At 41.8% G+C, this 19,247-nt stretch overlaps 1 protein-coding gene across 4 annotated transcripts in view; it reads right to left on the reverse strand.

Annotated features, from left to right (window-relative positions):
• Aebp2 (AE binding protein 2) overlaps positions 1-19,247 on the reverse strand; it is a 76,247-nt gene that overhangs the window by 26,118 nt on the left and 30,882 nt on the right. For all 4 annotated transcript variants that reach the window (XM_087214054.1, XM_004845791.3, XM_004845793.3 and 1 more), the window contains exons 3-4: positions 15,722-15,829; positions 5,363-5,549 (exon numbers count right to left, since the gene is read on the reverse strand). In XM_087214054.1, the coding sequence (XP_087070180.1) occupies positions 5,363-5,549; positions 15,722-15,829 (295 nt within the window). The remainder of the gene's footprint in view (positions 1-5,362; positions 5,550-15,721; positions 15,830-19,247) is intronic.

The raw sequence follows: 19,247 nt of genomic DNA on the forward strand, positions 1-19,247 counted from the left end.
TGTTGTTGTTGCTTGTTTTATTGGGTTGTCTGTTTGTTCTGAGACAGGGCCTCACTAAGTCACTAAACTGCCTAACTGAGCTCGAACTCCTGCCTTAGTCTCCCACGGTGCTAGGGTAACAGCCCTAGCCTACATTAGACTGTTTACTTGTAAAATGGAAACAAACAGCTATAGATAAAATAAAACTGCTTGTGAAAATGCCCTGTAAATCACAAACCAGTTTACAGCAGTGAACGCAATACTTTTAAAATAAACTTTCACATTCAGTAGGAAACACAGTGTGATCACAAAGTTAGGCAACGAAGTTTTCTACAAATTTCTATCTTCATCCCACTAAATATTGTTATCAATTGTGCTATTCTTACCCTTGAGCCTAATGTTCTAATTTTACAAAATTTAAGAAAAAAAAACAGTTGGGGGCCGGGGCTCAGTGGTTTCACCACCTGCCTTGCAAGCGCAAGGACCCGAGTTCAATCCCCGGTAGCAAAAAAAAAAAACAAAAAAACAGTTGGTTATTTTACATTTGTGGGACTATTACATGAATTTTTCAAGATGACAACTGCAAATTCAATTTTACAACAACAAAATGAGCTTTATTTTTGAGTTGTATATTCTCAATTACGTGTATGCTGGTTTACTGCACGATGGTTATTCACAGAGTTGTCAGGACATCTATACAACATACCAAGCTTTCATGGGGGTCAACGTTATTAGCTAGCACATTCAAAAGAAAACACAGGCCGGGGATTTAGCTCAGTGGTTCTGTCGTCGCTTGCCTTGCAAGCGCAAGGACCCAAGTTCGATCCCTGGTACCAAAAAACAAAAAACAAAAAAAAGAAAACACCAAGATGGCTCTTTGTCACTGGATTTTTCCTTAAGACAAATAAGCAAAACACTATCCAGTAAGGAACCAGCACAACCCGCAAGACTTAAGAATGCAATTACAATAGGAAATCAGAAAGAAAAATGTAGGGCTGGGGATTTAGCTCAGTTGGCACTGGGCCTGCCTCGCAAGCACAAGGTCCTAGGTTCAACCCCCGTACTGGAAAAAGAAAGTTGTATTTGAAATTTGGAGGGAGGAACTGATAATTCTGCCCAATGCTGAGAAACAAATTTCTCTTCTGTGGCTACAGGGAAAAATGTAGTTTCTCCACATTTTCCAAATATATCCTTTTTCCTAAGAAAACTGTGCACTTAGGGCCAGGGATTTAGCTCAGTGGCGCTGTGCCTGCCTTGTAAGAGCAAGGTCCTGAGTTCAATCCATGGAACCAAAGAAAAGCGGGTAGGGGGGTGGGGATACCCACTTAGAGAAAATAATTTACCCCTCTAGATCATTCATATCAATCATCCCTCACTGAGACTGAAGCACTGAAGTCACCATTTAAATTAATAATAAGGAAAAGAGTCTGCAAGGTGCACACACTTATAATCTTATAATCCCAGAACTCTGGGAGGCTGAGGCCCAAGGATCTCAAGTTGGACCCCAGCCTGGGCAGCGTAGCAAGATCAGACTCAAAATTAAAAAGGAATAGGGGGAGAAGTAGCTGTGCAAAGGTCCTGGGTTCAATTCCCAGTACCATGACCAAAAGAAAATCATCAAACCTCAGAGTCTATGCATCCAGACTTAGCCGGGTAATTAATCTCCACTGTTAGAAGGGTGTGTGTGTGTGTGTGTGTGTGTGTGTGTGTGCATGTGTACACATCTTGGTGGCACAGTACATATTCAACATGCTCAGTGCCCTAAATTCGATCCCCAGTGTGCATACACACAAAAATCAAACTAGAACAGCAGTCACCAAAGCAGGCATGTAGTGTGATCCACAAGGGTAAAAGAAGCCAGGCATGGGGTGGATGCCTGTAATTCCTGCACTCGGGAGACTGAGACAGGAGGATGGCTCTGAGGCCAGCCTGGGCTACACAGTGAGATCCTGTCTCAAAAAAATAAATAAATAAATAATAAAAGAAAACACCCCCCCCGCCCCGCTTTTTTTCCCATATTGGGGATCAAACTCAGACTTTACACTTGCAAGGGAGGTGCGGTGCCACTGAGCTAAATCTCCAGCCCCAACATTTGTTTTTCATTTCAACCTTTTTCATCTATTTTTTGGAGTTACTTTATAATATGTGTTAATATCACCTGTGTACAATGTATATATTACATGTTAAGACTGTGTGTCCCAGGGTTTTATAAATGATAAAATACGTAACCAAAAACCTCTGCAAATCACAAAAGACTTTTCCTGTAGTTAGGTATAAAAATAGTGAAAGTTACATAAAAGAATATTCTAAGGAAATGCATTAAGTATTTTCAACTCATGGCTAAATACTTATGAATCACTAAGTAAAAAGCATTACTGTACTATTCTTTCCAGTTTTAAGTATATTTTTTTTAAATAAGCTCCCAGGTGTGGTGGCACATGCCTATAACCGTAGTTATGTAGGAGGCTAAAAGGATGCTAGTTCAATGGCAGCTTGGGCAATATAGCAAGACCCCATATCAAAAATATATATATACGGGCCACAGATTTAGCTCAGTGGTTCTGCTGCCTGCCTTCCAAGTGCAAGGTCCCAAGGTTGATCCCCGGCACCAAAAAAAAAAAAAAAAAATATATATATATATATATATATATATACACACACACACACACACATACATACACACACACATATACACATACGCACACATATATACACACACATAAAATAATTTTCTAAAATGTTATCAAACTAGTTATGCTGTAATTCTATTTATAATGTATTTTCCCCTAATTAAATACAAATGACCTTCTTGAATTACTAAGATAGTAGAAAATGATTTTTTCCCCAGCACTGGTGACTGAACATAGTGCTGAACTACACCCCCAGCCCTTTACATTTTCTGTTTGAGACAAGGTCACACTAGTTGCCCGAGATGGCCTCAAGCTTGCTGTTCTCATGTCCTGGTCCCCAAAGCAGCTGGGATCACAGGAGGGTGCCACCATACCTAGCAAGGGATGTTTAGTACCCTGCAACAGTTTTAAAAGGTAAGTGAACATGAAATCATGTGCTTTATGCAGCTATAAGACCAATTCAAATCACAGTACTGTCTACTGTGGTTCCCCAAAGTGAAAGGCTTAATAAAACTGCTCAAAGTTCAGGAAGTAATCTACTCTCCAACTAAACAGTTGACCAAAAGGGTTTTTTCACCCACATCTCCCTCTTCCCTCACTCCCCCTACCCTGCCTGTCTCACTGCTGTAGCTAATTCTGGGGAAAACACCACAGCTGACAGCAACATATACTTATGTAAGCTCGTACTCCACTTCTAAGCAAGAACTGGGTGTTTAACCAAGTCTATCTTCTCTTTACAAGAACAGAGTAGCAAATTGTGTCAGCACTGGCGAGTGAATCTGAACAAGTAAGTTAAATATTGCGTGTACACTGAGACCAAAACAACAATGTGGTTAGATGACACGGCTGAAAAAGCTGCCCTTAGTTTTAAGTACCATAATACATATTTGGCAACTTTTCTATGAGCAACTACAAGCTACTCAAATTAACACTCAAGTAAAATCACCTGCATGTTTTGTTTTTTGGGGTTTTTTTTTGTTGTTGTTGTTGTTGTTGTTTCTTTTTTCTGGTACCAGGGATCAAACTCAGGACCTAGGGGCTGGGGATTTAGCTCAGTGGTTCTGGCGTCTGCTTTGCAAGCGCAAGGTCCTGAGTTCGATCCCCAGTACCCCCCCCGCTCCCCCCCCAAAAAAACTCAGGACCTTGAGCTTGTCAGGCAGGCTCGGTGCCACTGAGCTACATCCCTGCCCGTTATTTGTTTTTATAAATGAGGTCAAAAGGGAAACAGATTCTAAATCTGATTCAATAGCCAACTGTGTGATGAGAAGTAAACACATTTTTATGTCCACAATAAGAAATGTGGCATTTAAAAAAAGTTTTTCACTTGCAGTTTGTTCCTTTGTCCACAGCAGCTGTGTAGTATCTAAAACATTAATGAGACCTGCTTTGAACTTGATTAGTGCCCAGATTCTCATCTACACTCCAATCAAATCCCAAGAGAGAGGTAAGGTGCTGCTGTGGCTTGTATCTAGATGTCCCCCCAAAGCCTCATGCTGTCATAGATGGGGCTTTTCAGAGGTGGCTAGATCTAGAATGCGTGCTGCTGGAATCAAGGATGTGATGCTGGAGCCAGATGTGGTCGTGCACAAATATCATCCCAGCACTCAGGAGGCTGAGGCAGGAAGATTACCATGAGTTTGAGGCCAATTTGGGCTGGTGAGTTTAAGTCCACCCTGAACTACACAGCAAGACCCTGTCTCAAAAAACAAAAACAAAAACACACAGGTTTGATGCTGGGATTGATTCATGGTGCAATGTTAGGATTAAGGCTCCTCCACCCTCGGTGTAAGTGCTACCCACCCTAAGGGTGGATAACCTGGATAGAATGTAAAGCCAGTTATTAAAAAAAGGGTTGCTGCTTGTGACTTTTAGCTTGCTGCTTGGCTTCTTCATTACTTTGCTGCTTTGCTGCCTTCTGCCCACCATGGACTGTTTCTCCTCTGCAATGCCACCCTGCCTTGGAGCCAGACAACCATGAACTGAAACCTCTACAAACTGTGAGCTAAATAAACCTTTCCTCCCCTACCTTTGGGTGCCAGGTATTTTGTGGGGTTTTTTTCCTACTTTTTTTTTTGGTGCCAGGGATCAAACTCAGGACCTTGCTCTTAGGAGGAGGCTCAGTGCCACTGAGCCAAATCCCTGGCCCCCATATTTACATTTCTTTACTGAGGATATACAGTATTAGTAGATGACACAAAGAACCAGGTATAATGCTAGGCTTTGAGGTTTAAAAGTTAATTCCTGCTTCCAATATTCCAAGCCATACTGTCTAGTTATTCTGTCCTAAACATCAAGGATGTATCTCATAACCTAGTAAATAGGCACACAACCACAGTATGTATGCGTTACAAGACACTGTGGCTGACTCCTAGGCTCCATTAAAATCCTTTTACCTACTTCTATATTACATTTTAGAGTCAATCAGTTACTCAACTTTCACTTGAAATTTACCCTTAACATGCTCAGATTTTCTAAAATATCCCTAAAAACACTGAATTGCTAAGTTTTAATTTTCTTAGTTTAGAACAGAATCAAAGTAGCTCCCAAAATCTAATTCTACAATATATAAGATCACATATACTCCCTTTGGCTGCTACACACATTTCAACGAATTCCCACAGTGTCAGGTATCCTGATTACTTTGAATGGAAACAGATAAGCCAAGGTGAAAAACAGTAAAAATTAGATTTGCCTGAAAGGCAAAGATATAACAACCTTCTAATACATTCAAATTTTCCAAATGCAACACTTACGTAATGAACGTCGTCTTTTGTTCTTTAACTTCCTCCTCTTGTTCATTCCAGCTTTAGAAGGAGATTCTTCTTTGGCCTTTGGCTGGCTTGAAACCTTTGAGGAGTTCTGCTGACTGAAGTGCGTGGGTACGTGGCGAGCTAGCCCTCCCTGAGATGCAAAGCTGGCGTTGCAGCCACCAACGACACACTACATGACAGTAAGAGAGAAAACGTAAAAAGATGTCAGGGATTCTACGAAGTGCTGAGGGACTTCTTTCAGAAAAGCAGCTCACTTTATAAATAAATCAAGTTGTCCAAAGTTACATGTTTGCCAGTAGTACAGCTAGAAAATAAAACTCAAGTTTCATTACTCATCAGTTTACTACTTTTCCACTATATGAAAGGACAAAAATAGTGGGATTTTCTTCCCAGACAGATCTGGTTTTAAATTAAGCACTTTTGTAATCAGAGCACTACACTGTTTTGATATCCTATCACTTGGCTTCCTACATCTTTTAAATATTTTTACCTTAAGAAATATATATTGCTACTTCAAAACCTTCAGCATCCTCCCTACTGTTATACACTGTTTTAACAGGTAGGAGAGAAATCAGTATTAAATTTTAAGGAATTTTCTTATAAACTTATTAAACTATTACAGTAGATGGGCTCAGTATTGGTTGCATGCGTGGCACTGGTGACTGAACTGCCCAGGGCCTCTTCACACTCAGAGTGCATCCCTAGCCCTTTTTATTTTGTATTTGTAGACAGGGGCTTGCTAAACTGCACAGGTGGGACTGGAACTTATGATCACTCTGCTTCAACCTCCAGGACGCTGGAGTTACGGATGTGCACACCACACTCAGGCTCACCGTTGGGTTTTCCACAGCCCTCTATATATTCCATTAAATACTGTCTCATTAACCTTCAGTACTTCCAAGATTGAAAAACTCAAAAGGTCAGTTAAGGCTAGTGGTGCACACCTATTATAAGCCTGGGTACCCTGGAGACCAAGGAAGGAGGATCACAAGTTCAAGCTCGGCCTGGGTAGTTTCAGTGAGGCCCTGTATCAAAGTAAGGAAATAAAAGGGACAGGGACGTAGCTCAGATAGGCAAGAGGCCCTAGGTTCAATCCCCACTACCACACACAAAGGGACGCCCAGGGGTGGGGGTGTGTTTAACTCAAGTAATCTGGCAGATCCACTATTCCAACACTGAATGCAGAACATTCAGGTATCATCTAAATAATAATATACAAACCAGCACTGTCCAGTACCTGATTTCTAGTCAGTTTTGTACATCTTCTCTAACAAACGATTCTCCATACTCAAAACATCTTCCAAAATGATCCCCAAGCAGCAAAGTCCACAGGTATTGACCTTTCTATTAGTAAGTTAGTTTCTGACTTGAAAACCAAACTCCGTGAATGTAAAGTGTCATATTCAATACCAAACATATCTGGCACATGATTCCCAGGTACCTCAACCTGTACTACCACATTTCTTTTCTTTTTTTTTGGTACCGGGGATTGAACTTGGGTCTTTGCACTTGCACAGGTAGCAAAACCACTGAGCTAAATCCCCGACCCTGTACTACCATATTTCTATAAAGGGAAATGAACATGGGGCCTCTGCAGAGCTCCACCCCTGACCTTCTCTATGTTTTATTTTGAGGCAGTGCCTCACTAAGTTGCTAAACTTTGATGGCTGGGCTTGAACTTGAGATACTGCTGCCTCAGTCTCCCGAAGTGCTGGGTTCCAGGCGGGCATGACTGTGCCAGCTAAAACAATGCCTTCTAAGGCTGCCCTCTTCTGTAGATTACCACAATGCCACAGAACTATACTTTCTGCTACAGAAGCCTCTAGGCAAATACCGCTGTGTTAAGCACTTTATGGCCAGTATAACTCATAAACTGAATTTCAAAATTTTATTTCATTTAATCTGTTGTACTACTTAATGAGGTCAAATTTATATAACATTCAATTTTAAAGTGTATCATTTTGCAACAGACTTGTAACAACATAATGCCAAGAACACCAAGCCTGTAGGACTCTGACTAACCAATCTCTAGGCTGACTTACAGGCATAGTAGTCAAGACAGTGCAGTGCCAGCAAAAGGACAGACACAGGCTAACAGAACAGAGTGCAGAGGTCGGGAATGCATCACACAAATGTAACTGGCTGGGGCTTTTTGTTGCTGTTTGTTTGTCTGCAGTACTGGGGATTAAATCAGGGAGCACTGAGGCTATATCCCCAGTCCCTTTTATTTTTCTAAATTTTGAAACGGGGTCTTCTTATATTGCCCTGGCTGACCTCAAGCTTGCAATCTTCTTGAGCAGCCTTCCAGGTAGCTGGACTACAGGTGGATGCCATGATACTTAGAAAATTACTTGGTTCTTGGCAAAGCCAAAAGCAATTACTATAAGGGATAGTCTTTTTCAATGATCTTGGACACTGAAACAAGGTTTCACTTAGATGCTCAGGACTGGCTTCTAATTTGTGATCTTCTTGCCTCAGCCTCCCAAGTAGCTAGAATTATAGGTAGGTGTGATTTTGGTTTTTATTAGTTATCTGGGGTTAAGCTTTATCATACCTGAGTGGACCTGTTAACTCTAGCAGGGTTAGAAAAATTTTACTTAAGAAAATGAGGGCCGGGAATTTAGTTCAGTGGTTCTGCCACCTGCCTCACAAGCTCAACGTCCCAAGTTCAATCCCCAGTACCAAAAAAAGAAAATGAAAATCAGTAACATGTATAGCATGTCTGGGCTGGCAGTGTAACTCAGTGGTAAAGTGCTTGCCTGGATTTTATCACCAGCCCTGAAAAAAAATGATCCAAATAAAAATACAAGACCAGGGCGAGGGATTTAGCTCAGTGGCACTGCGCCTGCCTCACAAGTGCAAGGTCTCAAGTTCGATCCCCAGTACCAAAAAAACCCAAAAAACACACAAGACTATATGAACCCATTTTATAGATGGATGTATAGAAGAAAGAGGCAGACAAGCTGGCTATGCAAATTTCTTTCTTAAATCTAAGAAAGTCTGACTGGTTGGTGTGGTGGTTCACACCTATGATTCTGGCACTCAGGAGGCTGAGGCAGGGGGATTGGGAATTCAAGTCCATCTTGGGCTACATAGTGGGTTCAAGGGCAATCTGGACTACATAAGACCTTATATCTCAATAAACAGTAATAGCTGGGCGTGGTGGCACACGCCTGTAATCTCAGCACGTGGAAAGCTGAGGCAGGAATGTTTCCAGTTTGAGGCCAGTATGGGCTACACAGTGAGTTCAAAGCCAGCCTGGACTTCTTATAAAGACCCTGTCTCATCTCCCATCCCTCAAATATACAGCAATAAACCCCCAAAAAAGTTTTTTAAATATTCACTTTGTAACTATAGTAACAGTAATAGTTTTGCCTTTTCCTGAGATGCTAGGAACTAAGCCCAGGGCCTCACTCCTGCTAGGCAAGTACTTACTCTACCACTGTGCTGCAACCCAGCCCTCACCAGAGTAATCTACTGAGGCAAGAATTAGCACTGGGTACTAACAAGAGTTCTGACGGGACCTATAGTTATATAAATCCAAACTACACCTCCAAAAACTATGGATGGCAAAGAACAGCTTTATAGTGGAAAATCCGCAATCCGCCTTAACCATGTGATGCTAGGTAATTCCATCTATGAACAAACTGTCACCAAGCAACTTGATGTGACACAAAACTCACAACTCTGAACCTGGTGTAGCAGTGCACACTTGTGATCCCAGTATCTGAGAGGCTGAGCCAAGAGGACTTTGAGTGAGGTCAGCCCTGGCTATGCAGTGAGGTCAAGGCCAGTCTGAACTGCATAGCTAGAGCCTGTCTCAAAAGGGAGGGAAGGAGGGAGGGAGGGAAAGAGAGGGAGGGAAAGAGAGAGGGAAAGAGAGGGAGGGAAGGAGAGGGAGGGAGGGCACAAGTAGAACCTAAACAGACTCACTGTGGAAACACCCTACACTGGGTGACATAATATGTACAAACAAATGCTTTATACTTTTCAAAACCAGAGGTGCTATGAACAAGGAAAGATGGGGCAAACGGAAGGCACTGTGAAAACTAAATGTGGAGCTTGGGGCACACCTTGCCTAGCAGGGCGAGGTCTGCAGTTCAACCCCAGATTTGACTGGAATGGATGACACTAGGGAGACAAAAACTACTACCAAGGACATTAGTGGAACAATCAGTGATACCTGAGTAACAAACGATCAATGTCTAGATTTTGATAACCGTACTAAGATTACTAAGATTACAGAAATGCATCCTTGATCATAGAAAATAAACATATACTGGGTTGGGGATTTAGCTCAGTGGTGTGACGCCTGCCTCACAGGCGCAAGGTCCTGAGTTTGACCTGTGGTACCAAACACACACACACACACACACACACACACACATTGAAGCATGGAGGCTAAAGAAGCATGATACTGCTACTTTCAAAGGGTTCCCTCAAAAAAAAGCAGGAGTGTGGACTGGGGATTTAGCTCAGTGGTTCCAGTGTCCGCCTCGAAAGCACAAGGTCCCGAGTTCGATCTCCGGTACAAAAACAAAAGGTGTGTAGCCAGGCGTGGTGGCGCACACCTGCAATTTCAGCACTCAGGTGGCTGGAGGATCACAAGTTCGAGGCCAGCCTGAACGACATAGTGAGACTTTATCTCAAAAAACAAAACAAAACAGTGTAGAGGAAAAAAGGGTGGAAAGACAAGAAGACACAGAGAAATGGAAGTGAGCGTATCAGTGCTAGGTATACAGATAAAGCAAATGGGGCAAAATGCTTAGCTGGTAAATCTGGGTTCTGAGTACAGATGAGTTCTGTATAAAGTATGTGAGAGACCCTGGCCTGGTGGTGCACACCTGTAACGTCAGCACTCAGGAGGCTGGGGCAGGAAGACCGCTGAAAGTTCAAGACCCACTCAAAGTAGACAGGTAGGCCCTGTCTCAAAAATAATAATAGGGCCGGCGATTTAGCTCAGTGGCACCATACCTGCCTCGCAAGTGCAAGGTCCTGAGTTCAATCCCTGGTACCAAAAAGGAAAGAAAAAAGAAAGAAATGAACAAACTAGACAACACATACGTGCAAAATGACTCCATATATTTCTTTAAAGTACACAGATTCATGTTAATAAGTTAAATATACAATATAATGAAGAATAAACAGCTTTCTATAGATAACAGATTATAGTTATTTTTCTTATGTTTTAATAACTGTTTGTAATAAGCAAGTATTACTTTTACAACAGAGCTATTTCCATCCAGCAAGAGACAATGGAAGCTAAGGAAAGGTTAGCCAGCCAGACTCTGAGGCCACCACAGCAAGCCAACACCTCCCGGTCCCCTTCTGCATCTCTCTGCAGGCTTTACTCTAAAGAACTGATTTGACATGTTTTCAGTAAAGACCATACACATTTTTAAGAATTCCTCAGCAAGATTTCATCAGTTATCACACACAAAGCACTCAACAGCACAGCAACTGCGCCATTTCCTAAGATATGAGGAAGACTGCTCTCCTTAGGGAAAGCTTGAGGTATATCATAAACTTAACAGAAAAGGAAAAAAAAACACAAGAAAAACTTCTCAGAAGAATCACACTGACAGCCTAAGAGACATAAGAACAGACAGTAAATCAAGGACAAAATAAAATACACTTATTGCACAGGAAGTGTTCTGCAGTATATGTTACTGAGATGCACGATACAGTAAGTGGGCAAGGACACAGGCCCAGATACAATATCTCTTCTGAAATCCTGAACCTGTCATTGGTTAACAATGACCATTAAAAAAAATTAATCTTTTCCCATCTTAGTTTCCTCATCAGTGAGGAGCATCACTCAAGCCCTGGCTGCCAGCATCATAACGAATTTTGGTCCCATTTCATTTGACTCACTGCCCAACAAACATTACAATGGTCACTGTGAGAAACTGCTTCAACCAACTACTTTTACATTTAATTTCTGGACGGCCCAATCTCCCTAATCAGAAAATACTGGATCTTAGTTGGACCTGGTGGTGGACAACTCTATCTCAGCTACTTGTAGGCTGAGGTAGGACTTCAAGTTGGAGGCTAGATTAGGCAACTCAGCCAGACCCTGTCTCAAAATAAAAAAGGGTTCGGGTGTAGCTCTGTGGCAGAGCACTTATCTAGCATACGAGGCCCAAGGTTCAATCCCCAGTACCACAAAAACAAAAATTTAAAATTGCCACCATAAAGTATCACATATAAAAAACTATATTCTATTCCCTAATGTACTCTTTTTTACTTTTCTTTTCTCTCTTAAAAGCACATGTACTTTCTGTAGTTAAACAAGTGATGGTTGCACAACCTTGTAAATATAGTAAAAGCCACTGAATTACACAATGACAACGTTAAATTTCATCATGTGTGTGTGCATGTGCCTATATAACCCTTCATGAGGCAAAAGACTCCATTAGAAAAGCAAAAAGGGAAAAGGGATAACCAAAGACAGCTTAGGAGGTATTTGGAATACTTGTATCTGACACAGGAGTTACACTTAAAACATATGAACAATTTCTATGACTAATTTTTTAAAAATCCAACTAAAAAATAGGCAGATTTGAATAGGCCCTCCCTTTCTCTAGAGTATTTAGATAACCACAGCACAAAAATGCACTCAACTGAGGCAGGAGGATCCCTGCAACCTGGGCTACATAGTGAATTCAAGGCTAGCCTAGACTACACAGCAAGAACCTGCCTCAAAAAAACCTCAGAAAAGAAAAACAAGTACCCAATATTACTCACCAGGAAATAAAAATCATATCCACAGTGAGACACCACTACTCTTCAGCCATGATGGCCAAAATTAAAAGGGCTGGTAATACCATGTGTTATAGAGCCAAGAAGGACAAACATATGAGGGCAATCAGAACACACTGACGAATGTCCACTTTGACTAATAGCAGCCAAAGACTGGAAGCAATGCAAACTATCAACAAGAAGACAGATAAACTGTGGCTTGTCTTTACCACGAAATACTAATCAGCAAAGTATAAAGTGACTGTACACAGACCAATTTGAATTAATCTAATAACTTACTGAGTAAAAAAAAAAACCTGACAGTTTACACAACCAAGGCAGAATGACAGAAATCAGAGTAAGATATGGGAGAACGGATGGAGGGCAGTAAAGAGATATTAGAAAAATCTTGTTTTATTGAAAATATTCTTGGCTGGGGATTTACCTGAGTGGCACCATGTCTGCCTTGCAAGCGCAAGGTCCTGCATTCAATACCCGATACCAAAAAAAATAATAATAAAATAAAATTCTTTATTTCAATATTCATATAACACAAATCATTAAATTGCTAAATATATGTGTACCTTTTAGTACACTTTATGTTGTGTCCAAAATAAAGAGCCAATTCAAACATCACCTCATTACTTCCATGTACATCTTCCACTGACTGTTTACTAAACCCCAGTAATATGTACAATATATACTAATCAAGTAAAATATTAAAACAATAACAATTTCTGACTCACACTAATCCATTCCCCTTACAACTTTTTTTGGTTATTTGTTTATTGGTTTTATTTTTGTTTGTTTTAAGTACTGCAGAACCCAGGACCTTCACATGAGCTAACCCGCCAGCCATTTAAGTGTTTTTGTTTTGAGACAAGATTCTGCAAAGTTGCTAAGTTACTCAGGCTGGGCTTGGACTCAGCATACCCATCCCTCAGCCTCCCCATGCTGCAGTTGCAGGTGTGCACCACCATGCCTGGCTTTAGAATCCTTTTTGGAGCCAGGTGCAGTGGCACACATCTGTAATCAGACATTCAGGAGGCTGAGGCAAGACAATTTTAAGTTCAGGTCAGTTTGGGCATTTAGTCAAACCCTGTCTCAAAATTTTAAAAGGGCTAGAGACACAGCTCAGTGGTTAGAGGCCCTGTGCAAGACCTGGTTCAATTCCTGGCATTACAAAAAAATTAAAAGAAAAAAGGAGGGAAAAAAAAGTTGGGGGTGGAGGGGGTCTCACTATGTAGTCAGGCTGACCTCGAACTTGCAGTGATCCCCCTGCCTCAGCCTCCTGAGTGCTGTGATTAGCACCACCTTTGGCACATTTTTTCCTGAAAGACAGACTCTTGCTAGGCAAAGTGACACATTCCTGTAATCCTAGCACTCTAGGCAACTAATGACACCTTCTCTCAAAAGAAAAAGGGCATAAAGACCTTGGGTTTTATCCCCAGTACCAGAAAAAAGATAGCTTCTTTCCTTCTCCATGGGAATTTTGTACTGCTTCTAAGAGGAGTTAGTTGGTGGTGGTGGTGGTGGGGGTTCATTTGTACAGGGTTTGAACTAGCAGTAGAATGGCTGCCTTACAAATAATACATGGAAATACACAAGAAAGTAAATTATCCTTTTATGTGAACAAAAACAGTACACTCACTGAGCACAGCACACAGCACCCTATCAGGTAAGCAGCATCACCAGTTATGTGTCTTGCTTGCTTCTGCAGTGCTGGGTGGAAACCCGGGGTCTCACAGGTGCCACATAGGCACTCTACCACTGAGCTGCACCCTCAGCCCTTCAGCTCCCCAAGGGAGGAAGCTGAAGAAGTAATTCCTACCAGGCATGGTGCACACCTGTAATCCAGCCCAACTCTTGGGAGGCTGAGGCAGGAGGATCATGGCAAGTTCAGCCCAGCCTGGGCTACATAGTGAACGGGCAGAGTCAACTCCTGAACTATACAGCCAAAACCTGTCTCCAAACACAAAAACTAAAACTACAGAAAAAGTATTTCCTACCCAAGCATGGTGCCCCATGTCTGCAACCCCAGCAGGGAGGCTGAAACAGGGTGATTAGCAGCTCAAGCCCAGCCTGAGCAGCTCAGTGAGACCATCTCTAAATAAAACTTTGTTTAAAGGGGGTGGGAGGTAGGGTGGGAATGTAGCTCAGTGTGAAGCCCTGGGTGGAGACTGAGGCAGGAGGACCAGAAACTGGATGCAGTTTGGGCTACGTAGCAAGTTCAAGGCTGGCATGGACTACCTAGCAAGACTCTCAAAAACACCAACCAAACAAAATAAAACAGCAAGGTATCCAGTCCTACAATGTAAGATGTTAACAATGGAAGGAGCCTGGTACAGGTGTACCAGGGAAACTGCTACCTCTGAGAGGTATCTGTGTATTTAACACTACTCTTGGGAGTGCTGGCATGTGTCTACAATCCCCACATTTGGGAGACTGCAGCAGAACTAAATATGCAAGCCAGTCTAGGCAACACACCAATACCTCGTCTGCAAAAAGAAAGGTGGAGGGGGGCAGGGATTTAGCTCAGTGGTTTTGCCACCTGCTGCGCAAGTGCAAGGACCCGAGTTTGATCCCCGGTACAAAAAAAGAAAGGAGGGGAGCACCCTAAAAAATGTATTTTGTAAAAAAGCAACGTACATGGGCCAGGGGTTTAGCTCAGTGGTTCGGGCGCCTGCTTCGCAAGCGCAAGGACCCAAGTTCAATCCCCGGTACCAAAAAAAAGAGAAAGCAACGCACATGTATCTGTTGCAATTTCATAAAGAAAGACTAGTGAGGCTCATGACAGTGGTAACATGGGGAGCAGAGGAGGGCACAGCAGGAGAAAGGGAGAGGTCTCTGAACAAAAAGAAAGCATTGGCCCCCAGGGGCCTGCAGGCAGCCTCAATGCCACACCTGGGGGTGAACTGCTTTTGTAATTTTCTTAACTTGCTCATGGTTGCCTTTCCAAAAACACTGAGCGAGTTCCAAAAGCAACTCCAAGAATTACCTCATTCACTGATGAAACCCAAGGGAAGTTTCTGGCACAGCATCTACATTCCAGTAGATGTTATGGCTTTAACAACTATTAAACTTTAAACACCAACTTTTAATTTGTGTACATGCTTTCCATAATTAGAAACCAAAGTATTTTAATTTTTAATGAAGATAAATGGAAAAAACAATTTTTACAGAAACTTGCTCTTTATAAAGATTCCCAGAACACATCTATTTCACAAAGTGACTTACAGCCAAGCTCTGCAGTACGGCCTCTAAACTAAGTGAAATCAAATCTCTTCATGTTCTATAATTTCTTAATTTCGTATAATGGTGTGATTTGCTAATAATGCTGAAACATGACAGTGAGAAAACATAATCAGGCTACCACACATATCAACAACAGCAAAGGGACAGTCAGTCGTGGCTTAAAGTCTGCCCACTACTGATTTTTAAGACCCTCACTTAACAGCCCATCTTTTTCTGTTCAAGCTGAAAAAAAAAATGGATTAAATTCTCTCCATCTGCTTTTGAAATCCAAGCATCTGCACAGAATTGTTAAAACAAATAGTTATTTAGAAAGGCAAAAGGACACCCACTAAAGCACACACATACCTTGAAAGGTTTGTCTCCGCTGTGTGTCAGCATGTGCCTCTGTAACCAGCTCTGACTGGTCGAAGGAGTGTTGTACACTTTACATCCTTTCCACAAGCAAACAAACACCTGCGAAGAGAAGAGCCATCACTTCCGTCACTCATCTCAGAGTTCAGTTCCTGGTAGTTCAAATACATGTGCTCTAAGTCTCGAACGGACAAAGCGCCATTTAATGTACATGTGGATCAATCAAAACATGTTAATATATTCAACTTTCTGAAGCTTCTTGTATGAGGCACGTTTTTTCTTTCTTTTCTTTCTTCTTTCTCCTTCTTTTGGGTCTCACTGTGTACTTCAGTCCAGGCTTGAACTCACTGTGTAGCCCAGGCTGGCCTCAAACTCGCACCAATCCGCCTACCTCAGCCTCCCGAGTGCTGGGATTGAAAGTGTGCATCACCATGCCTCACAGTATAAGTTTGGAAAGAACCAACACTAACACCCTACTCTATTTCCTATTAGTGAGATCATCATTTCCGAATTGATGACACTGCCCTCAAACTTAACACTGAACACTGCTTCCCAACCATTGCAACCATAACCTTGAAAGACACACTTTCAGGCTGTTTGCTCCTACGGTAAGAACAACTACAGAGAGCCATACTAGTATGAATACCACAGAGTACTGCACAGAGCCCACCAAAGGTACACTGGGAACAGAGGACATAGACCTCGGGGCTGCAATGGAGCTCACAGTGCTTACCTACCACTTCAGAGGCCCTGAGTTCAAACCCCAGCACCACCAAAAAGAAAAAAAAAGTACTTTAAAACATTCCAGTCTGAAATAAAAAATTTTAAGACCAGGGGGGAAAGATCCTGAATGGCTGAGGTCAATTTTTACCTGAAAATAAAAATATTCTGTCAAACAGGTCTAGGCAAGACCACTATTGCCATTTGACATGACTGTTTAGCTGACATTATTGCTATATTTAAAACTAAATCTGGGAAAGAAACAAAGCATTATACGCTAATGTAGATTAATTCAATAGTCTGATAATCACATGCTGATAACGAGTACCACACCTACCAATTTCTTGACTCAAAAATACTAGATTCAGTCAATCTTAAATTTTCAATCCAAGTAATAAATACAAAGTAGGAGTTGGTTTAAAATTCACAAGTCATCCACATAAAGGGAAGAAATGCCTTAAAACAAATACTTGGAGACATGATTTTTGCAACAATGAAGAATTCTACTATTCTAACTTTTAAGTGATCCCTGCTCTCATTACTTTCAAGCAAAAAAACAAAAGGTAGAGCCCTCAAAGGCCAAGGTAGGGAGCTGAGCTTGAGTACAGTGAAACACTGCCAAAAGAAAGAAAAGAGAGGAGAGGAGGGAAAGGAGGGAGGGAAAATTAACATTTTCAATGTTCTCTATTAAAAAACTTGGCTAACTTAGCAGAGCACTTGTCAGCAGGCAGTAGGCCCTGGGTTCAATCCGCAGCACTGGGAGAAAAGAGAAGAGCAGGGAAGAAAGAGCAGGGCGGGAGGACATGGCATTGGCCCGGCACACACAAAGTCCTGGGTTTGATGCTCAGCACAGAAACAACAAAACAACAACAAAAACACACCTATAATCCCAGCACTCAGGAGGCTGCCAGAGGATTCTGAGTAGGAGGCCAGCTTGGGCTACGAGCGAGTTCAAAGCCAGCCTTATGAAACCGTGTCTCCAAAAAATAAAAAAACCATTCTTATCATAATAAAATATTGCTCTGAAAGCTTTTATACCAAAAGGGAGGGGGAAAGGGGGAATTGTGAAAAATAGGCAGGACAATCACGTACAGGTGCAAATTCCCTATGGTGAGTGCTATCATTATGTATGTCTAAAATGTACCAATAAATGTTTTGCTTCCAAAAAATGAAATATAAGGGCCGGGGATTTAGCTCAGTGGTTCTGCCACCTGCCCTGCAAGCGCAAGGACCTGAGTTCGATCCCCGGTACCAAAAAAAAAGAAATACAATACAAAATTTAAAATAAAATATAAACAAATTCATATTGTGTTAGGCTATACCAGGCAGGTAATCAAAAGTCAAAATGACCAGGCTAGCCATGTAGTTCAGTGACAGAGCACTGCTTAGCATGTACAAAGCTCTGCAGGAGTCTGCTCCTAAATTTAGTTTTACGTACTACCATTCTCCAATTCAACCTACAAACTGTGTGTGTGCGTACATACGTACATATATACATACAAACATGCATTTTGTAAAATATAAAGAGTCCACATTCAGGTCTTCAAATAACACTCTATCATCCCACTCCACTAAACATCTCTTGCCTTTGCCGCCAACAAATGTCAAAGAATACATACAAAAGTAAACTTAAAATACACAAAACCTACAATAAGAAACCATTTCTTTCTCACAACTGTTGGGTTTGTTTTTATTGGGGTTGTCTGTCTGCTTTCAGGGAGGCATGTTTTGTCTGTTTTTAGACTCGGCATATACCAGGTATGGTGGTGCACATCTGTAATCCTAGCACCTGGGAGGCTGAGGCAGGAGGATCACAAATTCAAGGCAAGCCTGGGCTTCAGACTAAGTATAAGACCAGCCTGATAGTGAGAACCTGCCTCAAGAAAAGAAATAAAAAAGTGACTGACAGCATTTTCAATGCATTGATGCTAACTTGCAAAGGCTTTCAAACAGGGAATCGAATGTCAGCCATCATTAATACAAATACATGTACATCTTCCCCCACAGAGGTATCAAAGCTATCAAATGACTGCTTTTAACTGTTTGAGAATAATGTGGCAGACTTTGTCATATATCAAACAGGAGTGAAAACTGGAATCCACACTAAAAATTAAACCATTTAAGATGGGCATGATGGCGCATACCTGTAATCCCAGCACTTGGGAGGCTGAGGCAGGAGGAATCACCATGAGTTCAAGGCCAGCCTGGGCTACATAGTTAAGTTCAAAGGTGGCCTGAAGTACATAGCGAGACCTTGTCTCCAAGAGAAACAAACAAAACCATTTAAGCATCAAATTATAAAATGCACTTCATAAAAGTCTATGAGCCTCTCAACAATTAAAGAATGAGCTGAGGCTGGGCATGATGGTGCAGCCCTGTAATCCTAGCACTCAGGAGGCAGAGAGGCAGGAGGATCATTGCAAGTTCCAGCCCAGCCTGGGCTATATAGTGAGTTCAAGACCCACCCACCCTACCCCCCAGTCAAGATGAGGCAGGAGGATCACAAGTTCCAGCCTGTCCAGGGCATTTTAGTCATTTTCCAAGATCCTGTCTCAAAAAGAAGAAAAGAGGAAAAAGGAAAAAAGAAAAAGGCTGAAGATGTAGCTCACTGTAAAGGCTTTTTGTCAGTTCAATAGGACAAGAAGTGATTTGCGGGGTTAGTCTTTTTTATTTCTCCTTCCTCTTATTTCTTTGTTTTTTGAGGGTCTCCCTATGTAGTCCATGGAGGCTTCCAACTAAAAATCTTCCTGCCTCATCCTCCCAAATATTGGGATTACAGGCATGTGCCACCACATCTGGC

The sequence above is a fragment of the Heterocephalus glaber genome, unplaced genomic scaffold (assembly GCF_053883595.1).
Source record: "Heterocephalus glaber isolate CG9 unplaced genomic scaffold, H.glaber_assembly_v1.0 deba00001444, whole genome shotgun sequence".
Taxonomy (NCBI): Eukaryota; Metazoa; Chordata; class Mammalia; order Rodentia; family Bathyergidae; genus Heterocephalus; species Heterocephalus glaber.